This window comes from Pseudophryne corroboree, chromosome 1 (genome assembly GCF_028390025.1).
Source record: "Pseudophryne corroboree isolate aPseCor3 chromosome 1, aPseCor3.hap2, whole genome shotgun sequence".
Classification (NCBI taxonomy): domain Eukaryota; kingdom Metazoa; phylum Chordata; class Amphibia; order Anura; family Myobatrachidae; genus Pseudophryne; species Pseudophryne corroboree.
In genome coordinates this window covers 340,487,499-340,510,207 of record NC_086444.1, presented here as the reverse complement: position 1 = coordinate 340,510,207, position 22,709 = coordinate 340,487,499, and the positions used below count along the sequence as shown (strand labels likewise).

The following is a 22,709-nucleotide window of genomic DNA, read 5'->3' as shown; positions in this document are numbered from 1 at the left end:
AGGTTTAGGAAACGTAATTGGCACAAAAAAAACTATTTTATTGTTTAAACACACTTGGCGGCAGGTGTACTAAGCCTTGGAGAGTGATAAAGTGGAGAGATATAAACTACCAACTGTCATTTTAAAAACACAGCCTGTAACGTGGCAGTTAAGAGTGGAGTGATTGATTGATTGATTGATTGATTGATTCTTTATCCATCTCCACTTTATCACTAAACAAGGCTTAGTACATCACCTCACCCTTGCTGTTAAATAATCAGAGCTAACTAAGGGAGTCTGCTTTTGGAACTTACTTTCGTTTTCAGTGCTTCGGTCTATAAAAAAAAAAAAAAAGAGACAAATACAAACCATGCCCCAATATCAAATCCCCCTCTCCCTTATTGTTCAGTAGACTGGATTTGGGGTAGGGAGTTTCCAGGTTTTGAAGCTAGTAGCTACGCACTACTAACACTCTGTTGTATTGGCATGCATTATACAGTAGCTTGGAGAAGTTGGAATGTACACTGATCACTGTTACGTAACTGTCCCCTGGGTATCTACAGGTCACATTCTATCACAAGGTTAAAGAAAACATTTATTTATCTATTTTCCAGGACACAAATTCTGTAGCTCTTAAAGCCGCAGGATTGCCCATCTCCTGAATGTAGTGCTACATCCAGTAGATGGGCAATCCTGCAGCTTTAAGAGCTGCAGAATTTATGCTAGACATCTCTGCACCTGTAAAGGTCTAAAAAATATAAGACAAGCAGGGAGCTACTATGGAGTATCTTTTAACAGTCAAGAGTTTCAATAAAACATTGTCCATACCTGAGAAACAAGAATACCTTCTTTCTGCATGAAAAAGTGCTTTTTAAATTCATAGTATGGGTTATATTGATGCCAAGGCTGGAGGAAGTCAAATCTGCAAGGAAGAAACAAAAAAAAAGAGACGGTTATAGAACACATACTGTACAACCAACAGTAAAAGATAATAAGTTTAGCAAACTTCGAATACTGTGGTTATAGTAAGTGAAAGATTACTATTTATACATTAAATATAAAACAGTTATGAGACTAACCTTGTATCATTCTTTGCTTGTACACTAGTTTCAAATTTTATTCCATTTCGTGCCACATACTGAGCCAGCTTATCAATGACAGGCTGAATATCAGGAGGAGGAGGAATAATGGCAACCACTGGAGCCAGTGTGCTAAAGTAGAAACAGAAGATAAATCAAAACTCCTTCACCACTGCATAACAATGCCACATCAATTACAGAACGGGAAACAATGGAAAAAGCAGAAGTAACATTATTCAAACAAGGTAATTCTATTCAAAGTGTATTCCATTTTATCATTCCATCTCACCCAAAAAATGGATCTACATACATTGAAATGGTTAATCCAAAGCACTACTGATGTGTTATTTGGTTCCTGGTGTTACAGTATCTTAGGTCACACAATAAAACTTAAAATGAAAAACTGCAAACTAGCTGTTACAAGTGACTTTTCAAGTGAAAATTAGATTTAAACATTTATACTATAAAAGTGACTGGACAAGGACTGCAAAAAGGACAGGACTTAATTGATGTCAGTACTTTGTAGGTCCACCATGTACAGTGATTACTGCAGACAGTTCTTGGCAAACTGTCCACAAGTTCCTGGACAACAGCAGGCGGTATGCTCTGCCATTCCGCCTTAAGTACAGTGACCAAGGTCGAGTCGGCCTAGAACGCACCCGTGGCTCCAATTCGTACCAGAGGTTCTCAGTGGGGTTGAGACCTGGACTCTGAGCTGGCCAGTCTATCCAGGTTACCGCATTTTTTGTATATCAGTCAGGTGGCTTTGTCATCCTGATAAAAACATATATCATTTCTGAAGAACTGCCACAATGTAGGGAGCACAGAATTATCGAGAACATCTCTATACTACTCAGAGTTAATGTGAACATGCATTACAACTAGTGGACCCATGCCAAACCAGCTGAAACAGCCCCACGGCATAACGTCACAACATCCATGCTTTACTGTAGGTACTGTACACTCTGGCATCATTCTCCTGGCAACTGCCAAACCTAAACACGTCCATCTGATCTGAAAAGTGTAAAGAGTGAGTCGTCCTAACACTTGCTGCCATTGTTCCACTGTCCAGTTTTTGTGCTCTTTACAACATCGTTAGTGCTGAGCTGAATTCTTCTTTAGTGATTAGAGGTTTATGAGCAGCTGCACGGACATAATATCCAAGCACATGGGCCTCCCTACGAAGTGTTTTTGTCGAAACCGGCACATTAGTAGCCATTTAAAACTCCTATGCATGGGACGACCCCTGTTCTTTAGCAGCTCCGTGGTTAGCAATCTCCAGTCCCTGGGTTGCAGTTTCGGGTCTTCCAGGGTGAGGTGAATTCCTGCAAGGACTGTTCTTCTCTCATGCATTAATAACCAAAGACACAGTGGATTTAGGACCCTTCCTAACATCTGCAATGCTCCTCATACCCATACCTCCGATCGAGCAGCCTACGATAATCTCCTTTTCAAACTCTGTTAGCTCCTTCCGGCAAGCCATTTCGTTAGAAGATCATTTAATCAGTGCCCATCTACCCATTTCATACCTTCACGAACAAGTGTCTGCTACAGAAGCACACCATTTTGCTTGCATTGGGGTGTCCAATAACTTATCTACATAGTTTAAGCTAATGTAGATAAAAACATTCATCTTTAAAATGCATTCACATTAATCACAATATTGGCCGTTCAAACCACTGGACAGTGCAACAAGGGATAGAAATCGGCCAGTATAAATCATGCTTAGCCAGCTTTAAATTGTATTACTTATATTTTAGAATGATCGGCATTCCTGAATTTATGTGACCCAAATCTGACACCCTACACAGTTTAATGTAAGCTAAGGAAGTCACCAAATGTGATGCTGGGTGTTCTAGCCTTGAGTCTTTACTGCAGGGTGTAAGAATGTGAGAACACAGAGTACTGCTCGCAAGGACAGCTAATCCATGCCAGAACATGACACAGCCTCCATGGTACTGATGGCTGGTTAACAAAGGGTGGTTACTGAAACTTTGTGCTATTACTGAAAAAGTGATTTATCTTGCTACAATACACTTGAATAATAAAGCATTTGTTTGCATAAACTGCATTAAAATACCGCAGTGCTGAATAATTGTGTAAAGAACATAATGTACTTTAATCACGATCTGCATTAATTAAAAAAAAAAAAACTTAGAAAAATATTAGGGACAATGGCAAAAGGATTGCTCTCTGTACATGTTACTGAATAAAGCCACTGAGTGTGTGAGGACATTATCAGTGACTTGTAGACCAGCTGAAAAGGAAGAATTAATCACACAAACTATTATGGATGTGTTCTGGAACAGCCACAGAAATTAAAATCATATATAGGGGGCGGGACAAAGAAAAATAATTAACTGAAGAGCAGACTTTCAAATGTAAAGGATTATAGATGGCGTGAGACATAACATAAACCCACTAAAACAAAAAGGGAATGCTCAAGGTCATAAAATTAAGATTTTCTTTCACGGGTTTCTATCACACAAGCGACACTGACACCGCCAGTGAAGATTACTGCATTTGAAAACCTCTATTGTTCTTTTGGAACTTTCTGCATGTGTGATAAAAGAGCAGGCCCAGATCATCTTATTTCTCAGTTTCAATTATTCCACAGTAGTACCCATCTCCATTTTCTTAGCTTTAGTGATTTTTTTAATTTATTTTTTTATTGCATGTGACGTAAGACATACAGATGTGTCCTCATACACCGTTACACAAGTTGAAGCAAATAGCCTCTCTCTGCACGCCAAGATCCTGGGAGAAGGACTTTATTTTGCGCAAAAGAGTTCTCTAATTAATTGGGAGTAACAAAACTACTCTGCTAGATTACGCTGATCAAATTGATTTGTGACATTTCTATAGCTGTGTGCGACGAGCCTGAATCCGTTTAAGAAATGCTCCAATGCAGTGGCTGTGGCTTTACATATCAGGTATAATGAATGTCTAACGGTATGCGGTTAGCATACAGCTTGTCGGTATCCCGGCTGTCACAATACCGATGCTGGGATCCTGATGGGGGCACCATACCACCGCCGGATTACTAACTAGGTAGGCGATTCCCCCGTCTACGGGTGTCCACGACACCCATAAATGGAGAACAGTACCTGTGGCAAGACCATGCCCGCCAGGGGCTTCGATGCACTCGCCCCCCTGCCGGTATTCTAGTGATGCCGATGTCCGTATTCTGACAATCAGCCTCCCGTGCGGCGGTAACTCATGCCGAACCCTGTCTAAGTAGTGTCTAAAAATGTAAATAAATGTTCTCTAAAAAGGAGTCTAGGATAGGGAAAATAGACCATCATAGATGCAGAATGATTTTAAATCACCTCAAAAGGAACAAGATTATGGGTTTAAGTAAATGAAACATAGAATTATGACTTGTTATGAAATAAAATAGTAGTAGTAGGTCCCTAATATATGGCGTGGAAAAGACAATAGCCATTTAGTAAGGAGAATACATTTTAATTCTAGGGAAGAAACTTTGAACCTTAAAAACAAAACAGAAAACACAACAACATTTTACCTTGCTACTGTTGTTTCCGGTATTAGTTTGCCGTTATCGCCATTGTTTAAAGACGGTGGGATGCTGGGTTGTGGATCAGTTATTATTTCTTTTGCAGATTGTGCACTTTCCCCTGCTGGCAGTGAGCTGTAGCCAGTATTACCATCCACTGTGGGTGGAGGAGGTGCAAGACAGTATGTCCCATCTGGTAACATGTAGTAATTGTAAAAGGTAGAGGTCACAGTTGCTGTAAAAGGGGGGTAAAGAAAATACCTTAAACGTCTTTATTTAGAATCTCAGTCTTAAAGTTGTGAATTAAGAAAATGCCAAATTCATGTGTAAATATTCATTAAGTACGTTTCATGCCTCCACGGGTACATGGTCATTATTTATATACCCTGTGTTACATTTCAGAGGTTTTACTTTGAGATATTCATTTGGGAGATCATTGTCCTACTTTATTCAAGGACTTTCTCATTTTGATCAGTTATTTTTTTCTTGATGCTTTAGGGGAGATGCACAGTACTAAGCCTTGGAGTGTGTTAAAGTGGAGAACGTACCAGCCAATCAGCTCCCAAATGCCATGTTACACGAAAAATGACAGGAGCTGATTGGCTGGTACTTTACTTCCCTTCACTTCATCCCTCTACTAGTCTTAGTACATCTGCCCCTTAATCTTTAAATTTTTAAGTTTCAAACATATGTTTGTAATGATATATATATATATATACACACACACATATATATATATATATATATACATATATATATATATATATATATACACACACACATACACACATTGTACACATACATACACTATATATATATATATATATATATATATATATAAAAGAGAGAGAGAGAGAGAGAGAGAGAGAGAGAGATCAGTCTACTGTGTTAGATGCTACATGTTTCTCCATAATCTATTTTGTGCTTTTCCCTTAACCCATGCCTGCATATTAAGCTGAAGTTTTAAAAGGGAACCATGAAAAAAAAAAAAAAAAAAAAAAGGCCAGATTTCATCTATAGCTTTCTCTGTTCGGTAAAAGGGTGCATTGCACACATTTTTCCTCGCAGCTCCTGAGGCTGCAAGGAAAATAATCTGTGCTTGGTGCACCCTCTGGGGCTTAACTCACAGGAAAGTGGCACTAATTGAATAGCTTGATCCCACGGCTAATTGAATCTGCCCCAAAATGTACCTGTACTGTTAAATCCAGACTGTGTAAGTAAGACAAATCTATATACCTGTATTAATAGCAGTACGACTTTTATGAGAGATATATCTATGATAGCGTAGGCTGAGCAGGGCACATCCACATTATATACCAAATAAAGGTCTTGCTCTGTAGATTTGCAAAAAGTGTGGCAAAAATGTCCTCCTGGCCGCCTGCCACTTACAATGCGCTCTGGAAAATGTGACAGTTAGCGAACTCTCCCTGTGCATCTGCTGCATGCGACCTATTGGCTGGTTTGGAAACTGTGACAGTTATTTGCAGCAACCCACTAAGCAGGGTTTTTTCGCAATTTGACTCATAAGGGGGTAAAAATGGGTTAAATATTCTCCTTGGCAAACCTGTGCCCAGTGAAAAAAAGTGTGTCAGATTTGAAGTAACATTTATCAAGTGCTTTCTTTAAAATTATAGCAGCTTATTGCTTGCCATGGGCAGCTTCTCCACTGCTTCATTCATCTCCCCGTTTTACTCTCAACACTGAGCCACACTCAAGAATCAGCTCAACTAAAATGTAGGTGCCCATACACTACGGCGATATCGGGTTCAATCGTGATTGTGACAGCATCGGTGCGATATATTGCATGGATCGCATGTCGATCGCATATGTCCCCCGATGCGATGCGCGGGCACGCTGGTCGAATCTCCAATCACAAGATGTTGTGAGCTGCACTTAATATTTATCGCATGTGCTATCGCATGCGGTTTTTAAGCACATGCGATTTATCACAATGCAATGTGAGCTCACTTCCTGGACACTCCCCTCCACCCATTGTCGCAAGGGGCATGCGATTTAGCTCAGCCTTTCCTGCCGGGGCAATCGCACAAGTGTATGGGCACCTACCTCACGAGTCAGGCCCTTTGTTTTCATGTCTGGTTTATAAATAATAATAATAATAATAATAATAATAATAATAATAATAATAATAATAATATATATATATATATATATATATATATATATATATATATATATATATTTATTTTATACACACACATATACAGTCTAATATTTTGGACTTTGGTTCTCAATTTTACCATGTTCCGAGAAAGAACAGCTCTAGCATAATGTGCTGCGCCTGGAGTTATTAGTAAGTATATCTGGCCTGCTCTTTTCTAGTAATAAGTGCTGCTACCCGCAGCCCCACTCATTACAGTACAAGAGTAGTTAAGCTACCATGAGCCTTAGCATAGCCTCCCCCTGCCTCTACATGGCACAGTGTAGTCAGACATGAACTCCTGTCTGTAGTGCCTTGGTGATCACCCTAGAAATTACTACAGCTCAGAGGTGAAGGGCAGGCATGGGAAGGGACACCTACAGGGAAGCCTCTCTGCGATAGGAAGTGTGTGTCGGTGTGCATGTATGTAATAAAGTTGTACTATCACGGTGTGTGTGTGTGTGTACTGTTTTTATTTGGGTATTTTTTTGCAGTAGAACTACAGGTACCAGGGCCCCCCCGCATGCTGGTACTTGTGGTTCTCCAAGTACCAGCTTGCGGGGGAAGCTTGCTGGGACTTTTAGTTCTGCTACAAAAGACAATATTCTTTTTTTTTGACAATTGGCTATCAGTCTCCCATCCGCTGCCCTTGGATGGGGGGAGACAGCATCGGGCTTCACCCCTGGCCCTTGGGTGGCTGGAGGGGGGGACCCCTGGATTTAAGGGGTCCCAACTCCTCCAGGGTACCCCGGCCAGGGGTGACTAGTTGGGGATATAATGCCAGGGCCGCAGGGACCTATATAAAAGTGTCCCCCGGCTGTGGCATTATCTGACTAGTGGAGCCCGGTGCTGGTGTTAAAAATACGGGGGGCCCCTACGTGTTTTGTCCCCCGTATTTTTGACACCAGGACCGGACGCAGAGCCCGGTGCTGGTTGTTAAAATACGGGGGATCCCATGTCATTTTCCCCCCCGTATTTTTACAACCAGGACCGGCTCAAAGAGCCCGAGGCTGGTTATGCTTAGGAGGGGGGACCCCACGCAATTTGTTTCAGGGTTTTTTAAAAACTTTTGTGCCGTCCATGAAGTTGAATCTAGGACGCACACTATCGTCAATTGGTCCGTTTTTCGACAGCGGGACCAATTGACGATAGCGTTTTTTATTGAATATGTCGAATTCGGGTCCCGGCGGGAGGGTGTGTGACTGTCGAATTGTGTCGAATTAAAAAACGGTCGAATTCCAGCCGGAATTCGACCGCAATTGCATATACCTTTTAGTGCCACACAGGAAAACAGAAAAATGCAGATGCACACTCTCGTAATCAAAGCAATCATAAAAAAAACCAACAATTTAACACGTAACAAAATTGAGGTTCTTAGCATAATTTTGCCAAACATGTGGGCCCACCTACTACATCATGGTAACCTCATCAGAGGATCCCTAACACAGACATATTATATAAATTTTCCTTCTCATCTTATAAAAAATATATGGCATATTTCCTCCCTGTAGCTTTAAGGTGCATACACACGGTGATATTATGACTTTGCGATTTCCCCTCACCTCCCAGAGCCCAGAAGCACCGATTTTGACAATGTGCGTTTTTGACTAAGTACCAATATTGACTATACTTTGTACTAGATAGTACACTATATAGTCAAGACTGACTTGCCTGCACAGTCAATCTTTCCTCGTGATACCGACCCCGCGGAAGTGCGCATCGGTATCGCAAGCTGCCCAACACTGTGCGATTTGCACTAACTTTCCTTGCGATTTTGACTATATATAGTCAAAATCGAAAGGATAAATCTCACTGTGTGTACACAGCTTTACTCTCTCAGAACAGTGTGTCTAGTTACAATTTTCAGGAAAGTAATTACAAATTCTTTGATCGCGAACACATATTGTGAAGAAACAATATTATAGTTGTGATACTTATGGGACACACTGACAAGTCATGTCTCAGCACATTTTCTTTTAACACACCAAACAGTTTAACGACTATCAATATCCACAAATGAAGAAAGAAAAAATACTACGCACATTAAAATACTGATTAAGGAAGCTTTTTGTTGTCATCTAATGATTTCTTCCATGACACACTTCTAATTGATTCATATTATGTACACTAGGCTTACTTTATAAATTTACCCCATAGTGTCTTTGTGCTGCAAAGATAGTTCAATTTAAGATGGGATGTTGCCCATAGCAACCAATCAGATTCTACTTCTCATTTATCTAGCACCTTCTAGAAGATAATACCTGGAATCTAATTGGTTGCTATGGGCAACATTCCATCTTAAATAGAACTCCCATCTTAGTAAATTTACCCCTATGAATTCGGGGAACTACTGCGTAACTTACTATGAAATGGGGGCTCTACTGCATGATATACAGTGAAATGGGGTCCCTACTGCACAACTTACTATGAAATGTGGTCCCTATTATGCAGCTATGAATTAGGGGCCCTACTGTGTGGAATACTATACCACATCAGGAAGCTGCAAGCAGAAATGTTATCGCCAGCCGTGACTGTGGCCGAACAACTGAATTGTTGCTGTTGGGCACCACATAGTGACTGGCGCCTGAAAAGAAAATTAATGCTCCCCTTAATACATTTTGGTTTGGACTGCGGTTTGCTTTCTTAAATTGGATTTTAGAAAAAAATGTCAAGCCCTGGTGTATACCCTGTTTTCCCAACTTTGGCACCTAACAAAATCAATGACAATATTATTATTAAGGAGATTAATAATACCCCTTTCACACCGCAAATGCCGGATCCCACACAGGAATTGGAAACGGGTCCTTCCCGGGTGGGATCCGGCATTGGACGCTACAGCAGGCTTCCCTGACCCGGCAATATGCCAGGCGGGTTGCCATAACAGCGGGGGGCGAAGCAGGCGGCTGCGGCGCTGGGAGATGATCTCATCTCCACGCCACTTATTCCTATATAGTGAACGGGTCCCATCAACCCGGGAACCCATTTACGCTGCCACTGACCTGGTATTCAACACGGGAATAAGACTGCTTTATTCCTGGGTTGAATTACCGGGTCAGGCCACCCGGGAATTCCGCCGTGGCGCTTTCACACCGCGCGCAACATGCCGGGTCGATACTGGGTTATTTGTGCGGTGTGAAATAGGAATTAGTGTAGCTCCCTTATTGTAACGTCTGGAAATAGGTCAGCCAAACTAATCACTTACCAAGTGTGGCAAACATTGAGCAGGACAGTGAAGTACATGGAAAGAAACAAAAAAAACAAAAACAAAACAAAAAAAAGGCGCATAACTTATCCTGCATGAAAGTGTATATAGATCAATAAGCATATTCCACACCTAACATGGATGAAGGATCGTAACTGCTATAAATCCAACTATTTCATTCATTTTTCCTGTATCTTGAAACATGTAGTATGAATTGCAATGGAAAGTAGCGAGGATGGTGAGTTCTACCTGTTCACAAAATCTAAAGGTTTAATAATAAGAATTTACTTACCGATAATTCTATTTCTCGTACTCCGTAGTGGATGCTGGGAACTCCGTAAGGACCATGGGGGATAGCGGCTCCGCAGGAGACTGGGCACAAAAGTAAAAGCTTTAGGACTACCTGGTGTGCACTGGCTCCTCCCCCTATGACCCTCCTCCAAGCCTCAGTTAGGATACTGTGCCCGGACGAGCGTACACAATAAGGAAGGATTTTGAATCCCGGGTAAGACTCATACCAGCCACACCAATCACACCGTACAACCTGTGATCTGAACCCAGTTAACAGCATGATAACAGAGGAGCCTCTGAAAAGATGGCTCACAACAATAATAACCCGATTTTTGTAACAATAACTATGTACAAGTATTGCAGACAATCCGCACTTGGGATGGGCGCCCAGCATCCACTACGGACTACGAGAAATAGAATTATCGGTAAGTAAATTCTTATTTTCTCTGACGTCCTAGTGGATGCTGAGGACTCCGTAAGGACCATGGGGATTATACCAAAGCTCCCAAACGGGCGGGAGAGTGCGGATGACTCTGCAGCACCGAATGAGAGAACTCCAGGTCCTCCTCAGCCAGGGTATCAAATTTGTAGAATTTAGCAAACGTGTTTGCCCCTGACCAAGTAGCTGCTCGGCAAAGTTGTAAAGCCGAGACCCCTCGGGCAGCCGCCCAAGATGAGCCCACCTTCCTTGTGGAATGGGCTTTTATAGATTTTGGCTGTGGCAGGCCTGCCACAGAATGTGCGAGCTGAATTGTACTACAAATCCAACGAGCAATAGTCTGCTTAGAAGCAGGAGCACCCAGCTTGTTGGGTGCATACAGGATAAACAGCGAGTCAGATTTTCTGACTCCAGCCGTCCTGGAAACATATATTTTCAGGGCCCTGACTACGTCCAGCAACTTGGAGTCCTCCAAGTCCCTAGTAGCCGCAGGTACCACAATAGGCTGGTTCAAGTGAAACGCTGAAACCACCTTAGGGAGAAATTGAGGACGAGTCCTCAATTCTGCCCTGTCCGTATGAAAAATTAGGTAAGGGCTTTTATAGGATAAAGCCGCCAATTCTGAGACACGCCTGGCTGAAGCCAGGGCTAACAGCATTACCACTTTCCATGTGAGATATTTTAAGTCCACAGTGGAGAGTGGTTCAAACCAATGTGATTTTAGGAACCCCAAAACTACATTGAGATCCCAAGGTGCCACTGGAGGCACAAAAGGAGGCTGTATATGCAGTACTCCCTTGACAAACGTCTGAACTTCAGGAACTGAAGCCAGTTCTTTCTGGAAGAAAATCGACAGGGCCGAAATTTGAACCTTAATGGACCCTAATTTTAGGCCCATAGACAGTCCTGTTTGCAGGAAAGGCAGGAAACGACCCAGTTGAAATTCCTCTGTAGGGGCCTTCCTGGCCTCACACCACGCAACATATTTACGCCAAATACGGTGATAATGTTGCACGGTTACATCCTTCCTGGCTTTGATCAGGGTAGGGATGACTTCATCCGGAATGCCTTTTTCCTTCAGGATCCGGCGTTCAACCGCCATGCCGTCAAACGCAGCCGCGGTAAGTCTTGGAACAGACAGGGTCCCTGCTGGAGCAGGTCCTTTCTTAGAGGTAGAGGCCACGGGTCCTCCGTGAGCATCTCTTGAAGTTCCGGGTACCAAGTCCTTCTTGGCCAATCCGGAGCCACGAGTATAGTCCTTACTCCTCTCCTTCTTATGATTCTCAGTACCTTGGGTATGAGAGGCAGAGGAGGGAACACATACACTGACTGGTACACCCACGGTGTTACAAGAGCGTCCACAGCTATAGCCTGAGGGTCCCTTGACCTGGCACAATATCTGTCTAGTTTTTTGTTGAGGCGGGACGCCATCATGTCCACCTTTGGTTTTTCCCAACGGTTCACAATCATGTGGAAGACTTCTGGGTGAAGTCCCCACTCCCCCCGGGTGGAGGTCATGTCTGCTGAGGAAGTCTGCTTCCCAGTTGTCCACTCCCAGAATGAACACTGCTGACAGTGCTATCACATGATTTTCCGCCCAGCGAAGAATCCTTGCAACTTCTGCCATTGCCCTCCTGCTTCTTGTGCCGCCCTGTCTGTTTACGTGGGCGACTGCCGTGATGTTGTCCGACTGGATCAACACCGGCTAACCCTGAAGCAGAGGCCTTGCTTGACTTAGGGCATTGTAAATGGCCCTTAGTTCCAGGATATTTATGTGAAATGACGTTTCCATGCTTGACCACAAGCCCTGGAAATTTCTTCCCTGTGTGACTGCTCCCCAGCCTCTCAGGCTGGCATCCGTGGTCACCAGGACCCAGTCCTGAATGCCGAATCTGCGGCCCTCTAGAAGATGAGCACTCTGCAACCACCACAGGAGAGACACCCTTGTCCTTGGAGACAGGGTTATCCGCTGATGCATCTGAAGATGCGATCCGGACCATTTGTCCAGCAGATCCCACTGAAAAGTTCTTGCGTGGAATCTGCCGAATGGAATCGCTTCGTAAGAAGCCACCATTTTTCCCAGGACCCTTGTGCATTGATGCACTGACACTTGGCCTGGTTTTAGGAGGTTCCTGACTAGCTCGGATAACTCCCTGGCTTTCTCCTCCGGGAGAAACACCTTTTTCTGGACTGTGTCCAGAATCATCCCTAGGAACAGCAGACGTGTCGTCGGAATCAGCTGCGATTTTGGAATATTGAGAATCCACCCGTGCTGTCGTAGTACTACTTGAGATAGTGCTACTCCGACCTCTAACTGTTCCCTGGACCTTGCCCTTATCAGGAGATCGTCCAAGTAAGGGATAATTAAGACGCCTTTTCTTCGAAGAAGAATCATCATTTCGGCCATTACCTTGGTAAAGACCCGGGGTGCCGTGGACAATCCAAACGGCAGCGTCTGAAACTGATAGTGACAGTTCTGTACCACAAACCTGAGGTACCCTTGGTGAGAAGGGCAAATTGGGACATGGAGGTAAGCATCCTTGATGTCCAGAGACACCATATAGTCCCCTTCTTCCAGGTTCGCTATCACTGCTCTGAGTGACTCCATCTTGAATTTGAACCTTTGTATGTAAGTGTTCAAGGATTTCAGATTTAAAATAGGTCTCACCGAGCCGTCCGGCTTCGGTACCACAAACAGCGTGGAATAATACCCCTTTCCCTGTTGTAGGAGGGGTACCTTGATTATCACTTGCTGGGAATACAGCTTGTGAATGGCTTCCAATACAGCCTCCCTGTCGGAGGGAGACGTTGGTAAAGCAGACTTCAGGAACCGGCGAGGGGGAGACGTCTCGAATTCCAATTTGTACCCCTGAGATACTACCTGCAGGATCCAGGGGTCCACTTGCGAGTGAGCCCACTGCGCGCTGAAATTCTTGAGACGACCCCCCACCGTACCTGAGTCCGCTTGTAAGGCCCCAGCGTCATGCTGAGGACTTGGCAGAAGCGGGGGAGGGCTTATGTTCCTGGGAAGAGGCTGCCTGCTGCAGTCTTTTTCCCCTTCCTCTGCCCCGGGGCAGATGTGAGTGGCCTTTTGCCCGCTTGCCCTTATGGGGACGAAAGGACTGAGCCTGAAAAGACGGTGTCTTTTTCTGCTGAGAGGTGACCTGGGGTAAAAAGGTGGATTTCCCAGCCGTTGCCGTGGCCACCAGGTCCGATAGACCGACCCCAAATAACTCCTCCCCTTTATACGGCAATACTTCCATATGCCGTTTGGAATCCGCATCACCTGACCACTGTCGCGTCCATAACCCTCTTCTGGCAGAAATGGACAGCGCACTTACTCTTGATGCCAGAGTGCAAATATCCCTCTGTGCATCTCGCATATATAGAAATGCATCCTTTAAATGCTCTATAGTCAATAATATACTGTCCCTGTCCAGGGTATCAATATTTTCAGTCAGGGAATCCGACCAAGCCACCCCAGCACTGCACATCCAGGCTGAGGCGATTGCTGGTCGCAGTATAACACCAGTATGTGTGTATATACTTTTTAGGATATTTTCCAGCTTCCTATCAGCTGGCTCCTTGAGGGCGGCCGTATCAGGAGACGGTAACGCCACTTGTTTTGATAAGCGTGTGAGCGCCTTATCTACCCTAGGGGGTGTTTCCCAACGCGCCCTAACCTCTGGCGGGAAAGGGTATAATGCCAATAATTTTTTAGAAATTAGCAGTTTTTTATCGGGGGAAACCCACGCTTCATCACACACCTCATTTAATTCATCTGATTCAGGAAAAACTACGGGTAGTTTTTTCACACCCCACATAATACCCTTTTTTGTGGTACTTGTAGTATCAGAAATGTTCAAAACCTCCTTCATTGCCGTGATCATGTAACGTGTGGCCCTACTGGAAAACACGTTTGTTTCCTCACCGTCGACACTGGAGTCAGTGTCCGTGTCTGGGTCTGTGTCGACCATCTGAGGTAACGGGCGCTTTAGAGCCCCTGACGGTGTTTGAGACGCCTGGACAGGTAATAACTGATTTGCCGGCTGTCTCATGTCGTCAACAGTCTTTTGTAAAGTGCTGACGCTATCACGTAATTCCTTCCATAAGACCATCCAGTCAGGTGTCGACTCCCTAGGGGGTGACATCACTATTACAGGCAATTGCTCCACCTCCATACCATTTTCCTCCTCATACATGTCGACACAACGTACCGACACACAGCACACACACAGGGAATGCTCTGATAGAGGACAGGACCCCACTAGCCCTTTGGGGAGACAGAGGGAGAGTTTGCCAGCACACACCAGAGCGCTATATATATATATATACAGGGATAACCTTATATAAGTGTTTTTCCCTTATATAGCTGCTGTATTGATTAATCTGCCAAATTAGTGCCCCCCCTCTCTTGTTTTACCCTGTTTCTGTAGTGCAGGACTGCAGGGGAGAGTCAGGGAGACGTCCTTCCAGCGGAGCTGTGAGGGAAAATGGCGCTTGTGTGCTGAGGAGATAGGCTCCGCCCCCTTCTCGGCGGCCTTTCTCCCGCTTTTTTAAGGAAAAACTGGCAGGGGTTAAATGCATCCATATAGCCCAGGAGCTATATGTGATGTATTTTTCGCCATCTAAGGTGTTTTTATTGCGTCTCAGGGCGCCCCCCCCCCAGCGCCCTGCACCCTCAGGGACCGGAGTGTGAAGTGTGCTGAGAGCAATGGCGCACAGCTGCGGTGCTGTGCGCTACCTTATTGAAGTCAGGACGTCTTCTGCCGCCGATTTCCCGGACCTCTTCTGTCTTTGTAAGGGGGCCGGCGGCGCGGCTCTGGGACCCATCCATGGCTGGGCCTGTGATCGTCCCTCTGGAGCTAATGTTCAGTAGCCTAAGAAGCCCAATCCACTCTGCACGCAGGTGAGTTCGCTTCTTCTCCCCTTAGTCCCTCGGTGCAGTGAACCTGTTGCCAGCAGGACTCACTGAAAATAAAAAACCTAACTTAAACTTTTTCACTAAGCAGCTCAGGAGAGCCACCTAGTGTGCACCCTTCTCGTTCGGGCACAAAAATCTAACTGAGGCTTGGAGGAGGGTCATAGGGGGAGGAGCCAGTGCACACCAGGTAGTCCTAAAGCTTTTACTTTTGTGCCCAGTCTCCTGCGGAGCCGCTATCCCCCATGGTCCTTACGGAGTTCCCAGCATCCACCAGGACGTCAGAGAAATATATATTTTCTGTAACCGCGTGTTCACAATAGTGGAGGGATTATATTTGCCTGGAATTTTCTGAGAAAGAACCTATTTATGAGCATTTTCCCAAAAGAGCACCAATCACTTAAAAAAGCCATAACAAGCACCTGAAGGGACCTTACAATTATGGTAGTTTTTAATCTAAAATTGCTGCAATACCCTAAACCATGTGTGGTCAACTGGGCGGGAAACATAACCAGTCATTAAGCAGCAAACGATGAAATTAAAGAAAATTAAGTGTTAGCAATGTGGTATAATGATCACAACAAGCCAGGTATAAAACTGTGGGGGTACAACCTGTGGTCCATGAAACAGGTAATTGTTTAGGGCTATCTCAGATGAATTCTGTTACAGCAAGTTATCCACACTTTCAATGTGCTCCCCAGCCGACAAGCGGTCACCATACCGCTTGTCGGGATCCAGGACGTCACAATGCAGACGCCGGAATCTTGACTGGCGGGGAAATCCCGACACCACAGGCTTTCCTCCCCCTATGGGTGTCAATGGCAGCCATAGAGGGAGAATAAATCCTGTGGCGAGCACAGAAAGCCACTGTGCCCGAAACGTGGCGAGCGCAGTGATCCCACAAGGGGCTTGCTATCGCTCACCCCGCTGCCGGCATACCCATGGTCGTAATCCGGCTGTTGGTATACAGACGGCCAGGATCTCGGCCGTTGGTTTTCATTACTGATCCCCTCCAGCCATATGGATATGAAAGATTATTTTATCTCATAAGGATAACTACAAGCACAATTTAAATATATTGCATTTCCCTGTGTCAAATTATTTTAGGGCAACTACAGAGGATCAAAAGGTTACCTAGCCACGCTATTACCATCACAAGCTTTTAGATAAAACAGCATTGCAGAACAAATTGCTGAGAGGTGTAAAAAAAAATACTTTGTTTCTTACATGTCTGTTGTGACAGAATAAACACTAGTTCTGCAGAGCGCTTCATATTAGACATCACAGGAAATAATAATCCAATATGCCCTTGTATAGCATAGCAGCATTTAACAACTGAGGGTAAATTCCTGAGATTTTAGAAGCTTAATATCAATGCAAATTACAATATAAAATATGCTACAATAGCCGTCTAGTCTCTCACTAGGAAGCCACATGCTGAAAATTTGTGGTTTGGCCAGGAGAAGCTTCAAACGGGAATAACACATTCCAGTAATCAGCATGTTGGATTTTCTTTTAAGAAGTGATGGTTACTAATTACAACTAGGGGTAGAATGAAAAAGGAGAAAACATTTAAAAGGAATTAAAAATAATAATAATAATAATAATAATATTAAATATATCTATATATCTATAATCTATATATACAGGTTGAGTATCCCATATCCATATATTCCGAAATACGGAATATTCCGAAATACGGACTTTTTTGAGTGAGGGTAGGATAGTGAAACCTTTGTTTTTTGATGTCTCAATGTACACAAACTTTGTTTAATACACAAAGTTATTAAAAATATTGTATTAAATGACCTTCAGGCTGTGTGTATAAGGTGTATATGAAACATAAATGAATTGTGTGAATGTAGACACACTTTGCTTAATGCACAAAGTTATAAAAAATATTGGCTAAAATGACCTTCAGGCTGTGTGTATAAGATGTATATGTAACATAAATGCATTCTGTGCTTAGATTTAGGTCCCATCACCATGATATCTCACTATGGTATGCAATTATTCCAAAATACGGAAAAATCCCATATCCAAAGTACCTCTGGTCCCAAGCATTTTGGATAAGGGAGACTCAACCTGTATATATATATATATATATATATATATATATATATATATATATATATATATATATATATATATATATATATAGGATAGATAGAGAGAGAGAGAGAGAGAGACTTTATACAGCTGGTGGCACTCAGAGACTGAAAAATCCCCTAGTTACCCGGAAACGTCACGGAATTAAAAATACACCCTGCTGGGTTTTATGCACCAAACATCCGTTTTTCAGTCTATGAGTGCCGCCTGCTGTATGGACTTTCTGTGTATCTGGCCCAATGCCTATATGGATGGCACCGGAGCAAGTTGGATGTAAGTCCAGAGTGTAGGGGAACATTGAGATATATATATATATATATATATATATATATATATATATATATATATATATATATATATATATATATATATATATATATATATATATATATGTAATATTTTTTTTATATATTTCTGTGCAGCCCCCTGCTTTCCTAAATTGCTGTAATTAACTGTATATTGATATCACCGTGTAAAAGGTCAATTGATAAATAAAAAAAAGCGGATTAAGAGATTAGGGGGTAAATTTACTAAAATGGGAGTTCTATTTAAGATGGGATGTTGCCCATAGCAACCAATCAGATTCTACTTCTCATTTATCTAGCACCTTCTAGAAGATAATACCTGGAATCTGATTGGTTGCTATGGGCAACATCCCATATTAAATAGAACTCCCATCTTAGTAAATTTACCCCTAGGTGTACACACTATACTAATCAAAAGAAAGTGGGTGAAAGCAGGTGTCTCCCTTCATTGCCATTAGAGTCTAAAAAGGAAGGTACATAGCTCAGGCACCAGTATTTTATCAACCAGGAAGTTGTATTCTAAACAGAGTATTAAACATAATACAACAAAAAAAAAAAATGTTTTCATTAAACTACTACGATTATAAAATGACACAATTAATAATTATTGCAGTTACTTAAAATAGTTAATATGGAGGAAATGTTTCATAATCTACAATATTTCAGAGATGTTCAGAAACTGGAAAAAAAAAAATTCCAACGGTATGGACATGCAGGTCAGAAAAATAGGTCTGCAATTTATTTAAAAAGACAGAACAATTAAATGGATCTCAATCTGATTGAGAATACTAACGGCTCCTTGTAAATCATATTTGACTGAGCAAACGGATGTCAACTTAGACAGGTCACTAATAGGTAGTAGCACAGACATGCTTGCATGCAATTTTCTCTCAGCATCCTTCTCCCCCTTCGCTCTGTGCCTCTCTCAGCATCCTTCTCCCCCTTCGCTCTGTGCCTCTCAGCATCCTTCTCCCCCTTCGCTCTGTGCCTCTCAGCACCCTTCTCGCCCTTCACTCTGTGCCTCTCAGCATCCTTCTCCCCCTTCGCTCTGTGCCTCTCAGCATCCTTCTCCCCCTTCACTCTGTGCCTCTCAGCATCCTTCTCCCCCTTCACTCTGTGCCTCTCCGCATCCTTCTCCCCCTTCACTCTGTGCCTCTCAGCACCCTTCTCCCCCTTCACTCTGTGCCGCTCAGCATCCTTCTCCCCCTTCACTCTGTGCCTCTCCGCATCCTTCTCGCCCTTCACTCTGTGCCTCTCAGCACCCTTCTCCCCCTTCACTCTGTGCCTCTCAGCATCCTTCTCCCCCTTCACTCTGTGCCTCTCAGCATCCTTCTCCCCCTTCACTCTGTGCCTCTAAGCATCCTTCTCCCCCTTCGCTCTGTGCCTCTCAGCATCCTTCTCCCCCTTCACTCTGTGCCTCTCAGCACCCTTCTCCCCCTTCACTCTGTGCCTCTCAGCATCCTTCTCCCCCTTCGCTCTGTGCCTCTCAGCATCCTTCTCCCCCTTCACTCTGTGCCTCTCCGCATCCTTCTCGCCCTTCACTCTGTGCCTCTCAGCATCCTTCTCCCCTCTCCTTCTCCCCCTTCACTCTGTGCCTCTCAGCATCCTTCTCCCCCTTCGCTCTGTGCCTCTCAGCATCCTTCTCCCCCTTCGCTCTGTGCCTCTCAGCATCCTTCTCCCCCCCTTCACTCTGTGCCTCTCCGCATCCTTCTCCCCCTTCACTCTGTGCCTCTCAGCACCCTTCTCCCCCTTCACTCTGTGCCGCTCAGCATCCTTCTCCCCCTTCACTCTGTGCCTCTCCGCATCCTTCTCGCCCTTCACTCTGTGCCTCTCAGCACCCTTCTCCCCCTTCACTCTGTGCCTCTCAGCATCCTTCTCCCCCTTCACTCTGTGCCTCTCAGCATCCTTCTCCCCCTTCACTCTGTGCCTCTAAGCATCCTTCTCCCCCTTCGCTCTGTGCCTCTCAGCATCCTTCTCCCCCTTCACTCTGTGCCTCTCAGCACCCTTCTCCCCCTTCACTCTGTGCCTCTCAGCATCCTTCTCCCCCTTCGCTCTGTGCCTCTCAGCATCCTTCTCCCCCTTCGCTCTGTGCCTCTCAGCATCCTTCTCCCCCTTCACTCTGTGCCTCTCCGCATCCTTCTCGCCCTTCACTCTGTGCCTCTCAGCATCCTTCTCCCCTCTCCTTCTCCCCCTTCACTCTGTGCCTCTCAGCATCCTTCTCCCCCTTCGCTCTGTGCCTCTCAGCATCCTTCTCCCCCTTCGCTCTGTGCCTCTCAGCATCCTTCTCCCCCCCTTCACTCTGTGCCTCTCAGCATCCTTCTCCCCCTTCGCTCTGTGCCTCTCAGCATCCTTCTCCCCCTTCGCTCTGTGCCTCTCAGCATCCTTCTCCCCCTTCGCTCTGTGCCTCTCAGCATCCTTCTCCCCCTTCGCTCTGTGCCTCTCAGCATCCTTCTCCCCCCTTCAATCTGTGCCTCTCCGCATCCTTCTCGCCCTTCACTCTGTGCCTCTCAGCATCCTTCTCCCCTTCACTCTGTGCCTCTCAGCATCCTTCTCCCCCTCCTTCTCCCCCTTCACTCTGTGCCTCAGCATCCTTCTCCCCCTTCGCTCTGTGCCTCTCAGCATCCTTCTCCCCCTTCGCTCTGTGCCTCTCAGCATCCTTCTCCCCCTTCGCTCTGTGCCTCTCAGCATCCTTCTCCCCCTTCACTCTGTGCCTCTCAGCATCCTTCTCCCCTTCACTCTGTGCCTCTCAGCATCCTTCTCCCCCTCCTTCTCTCCCTTCACTCTGTGCCTCAGCATCCTTCTCCCCCTTCGCTCTGTGCCTCTCAGCATCCTTCTCCCCCTTCGCTCTGTGCCTCTCAGCATCCTTCTCCCCCTTTGCTCTGTGCCTCTCAGCATCCTTCTCCCCCCTTCGCTCTGTGCCTCTCAGCATCCTTCTCCCCCTTCGCTCTGTGCCTCTCAGCATCCTTCTCCCCCTTCGCTCTGTGCCTCTCAGCATCCTTCTCCCCCTTCACTCTGTGCCTCTCAGCATCTTTCTCCCCCTTCACTCTGTGCCTCTCAGCACCCTTCTCCCTTCGCTCTGTGCCTCTCAGCACCCTTCTCCCCCTTCGCTCTGTGCCTCTCAGCATCCTTCTCCCCCTTCGCTCTGTGCCTCTCAGCATCCTTCTCCCCCTTCGCTCTGTGCCTCTCAGCATCCTTCTCCCCCTTCGCTCTGTGCCTCTCAGCATCCTTCTCCCCCTTCACTCTGTGCCTCTCAGCATCCTTCTCCCCCTTCACTCTATGCCTCTCAGCATCCTTCTCCCCCTTCACTCTATGCCTCTCAGCATCCTTCTCCCCTTCACTCTATGCCTCTCAGCATCCTTCTCCCCCTTCGCTCTATGCCTCTCAGCATCCTTCTCCCCTTCACTCTGTGCCTCTCAGCATCCTTCTCCCCCCTTCACTCTATGCCTCTCAGCATCCTTCTCCCCCCTTCACTCTGTGCCTGTCAGCATCCTTCTCCCCCTTCACTCTATGCCTCTCAGCATCCTTCTCCCCCTTCGCTCTATGCCTCTCAGCATCCTTCTCCCCCTTCGCTCTATGCCTCTCAGCATCCTTCTCCCCTTCGCTCTGTGCCTCTCAGCATCCTTCTCCCCCCTTCACTCTATGCCTGTCAGCATCCTTCTCCCCCCTTCACTTTGTGCCTCTCAGCATCCTTCTCCCCCTTCGCTCTGTGCCTGTCAGCATCCTTCTCCCCCTTCACTCTGTGCCTGTCAGCATCCTTCTCCCCCATCACTCTGTGCCTGTCAGCATCCTTCTCCCTCTTCACTCTGTACCTCTCAGCATCCTTCTCCCCCTTCACTCTGTGCCTCTCAGCATCCTTCTCCCCCTTCACTTTGTGCCTCTCAGCATCCTTCTCCCCCTTCGCTCTGTGCCTGTCAGCATCCTTCTCCCCCTTCACTCTGTGCCTGTCAGCATCCTTCTCCCCCATCACTCTGTGCCTGTCAGCATCCTTCTCCCTCTTCACTCTGTACCTCTCAGCATCCTTCTCCCCCTTCACTCTGTGCCTCTCAGCATCCTTCTCCCCCTTCACTCTGTGCCTCTCAGCATCCTTCTCCCCTCTCCATCACCGATAGCCACCCTCACCTGTATGACTTCTTCGCAGCACTAGCTGGAGTCAGACAGAGCAGGACGCGTGCCCGTGATGTAATGCCGGTGTCACGCTCCCGCCTCTTTATGGGAACGGTCCTCTCCATGAAGGGGATCTAGATGCTACCACTCCGGCAGCCCTGCAAGGTAGGAGGCGACGGTGTGCAGGAGTGGCGGGAGCCGTATCAGTGTAACAAAAGAGCAGCATATGGCTCGAGAGCTGTGGGTTGCCCACCGCTGCACTATTCAATCAGTCTCTGTCAAGGATTTACAAAAACTTACCCTTTTTGGAATCTTTCCACCCTATAAAGACCACATATTTTATCAAGCATAATTTATGAATAATGGTCAGACATGGAACTAAATTTTTTTTGCAAAACATAGGTTTTAGTTCTCACTGGAAGAATAAAAAATAAAATTAAGAGACGTATATTGTACATTTACAGGTTACTATGCACTGCTATTAAACTGTTGCTACAATATTTTGTACTAGAAACCTGGGGTTTCTGAAAACGAAGTCAAAATCATCTTGACATTTTGTGCTGCAGAATAAGAAGCCTTGTATCCGTAAACATGACTCCTAATGA

The 22,709-nt window shown here is 45.2% G+C and overlaps 1 protein-coding gene across 4 annotated transcripts in view; it reads right to left on the bottom strand.

Moving 5' to 3' along the window:
- The window catches only part of SFSWAP (splicing factor SWAP), a 323,193-nt gene that overhangs the window by 205,518 nt on the left and 94,966 nt on the right, over positions 1–22,709 (bottom strand). For all 4 annotated transcript variants that reach the window (XM_063964656.1, XM_063964653.1, XM_063964654.1 and 1 more), the window contains 3 exons: positions 4,585–4,810; positions 1,059–1,190; positions 808–901 (listed from right to left, as the gene is read on the bottom strand). In XM_063964656.1, coding sequence (XP_063820726.1) covers positions 808–901; positions 1,059–1,190; positions 4,585–4,810 — 452 coding nt within the window. The remainder of the gene's footprint in view (positions 1–807; positions 902–1,058; positions 1,191–4,584; positions 4,811–22,709) is intronic.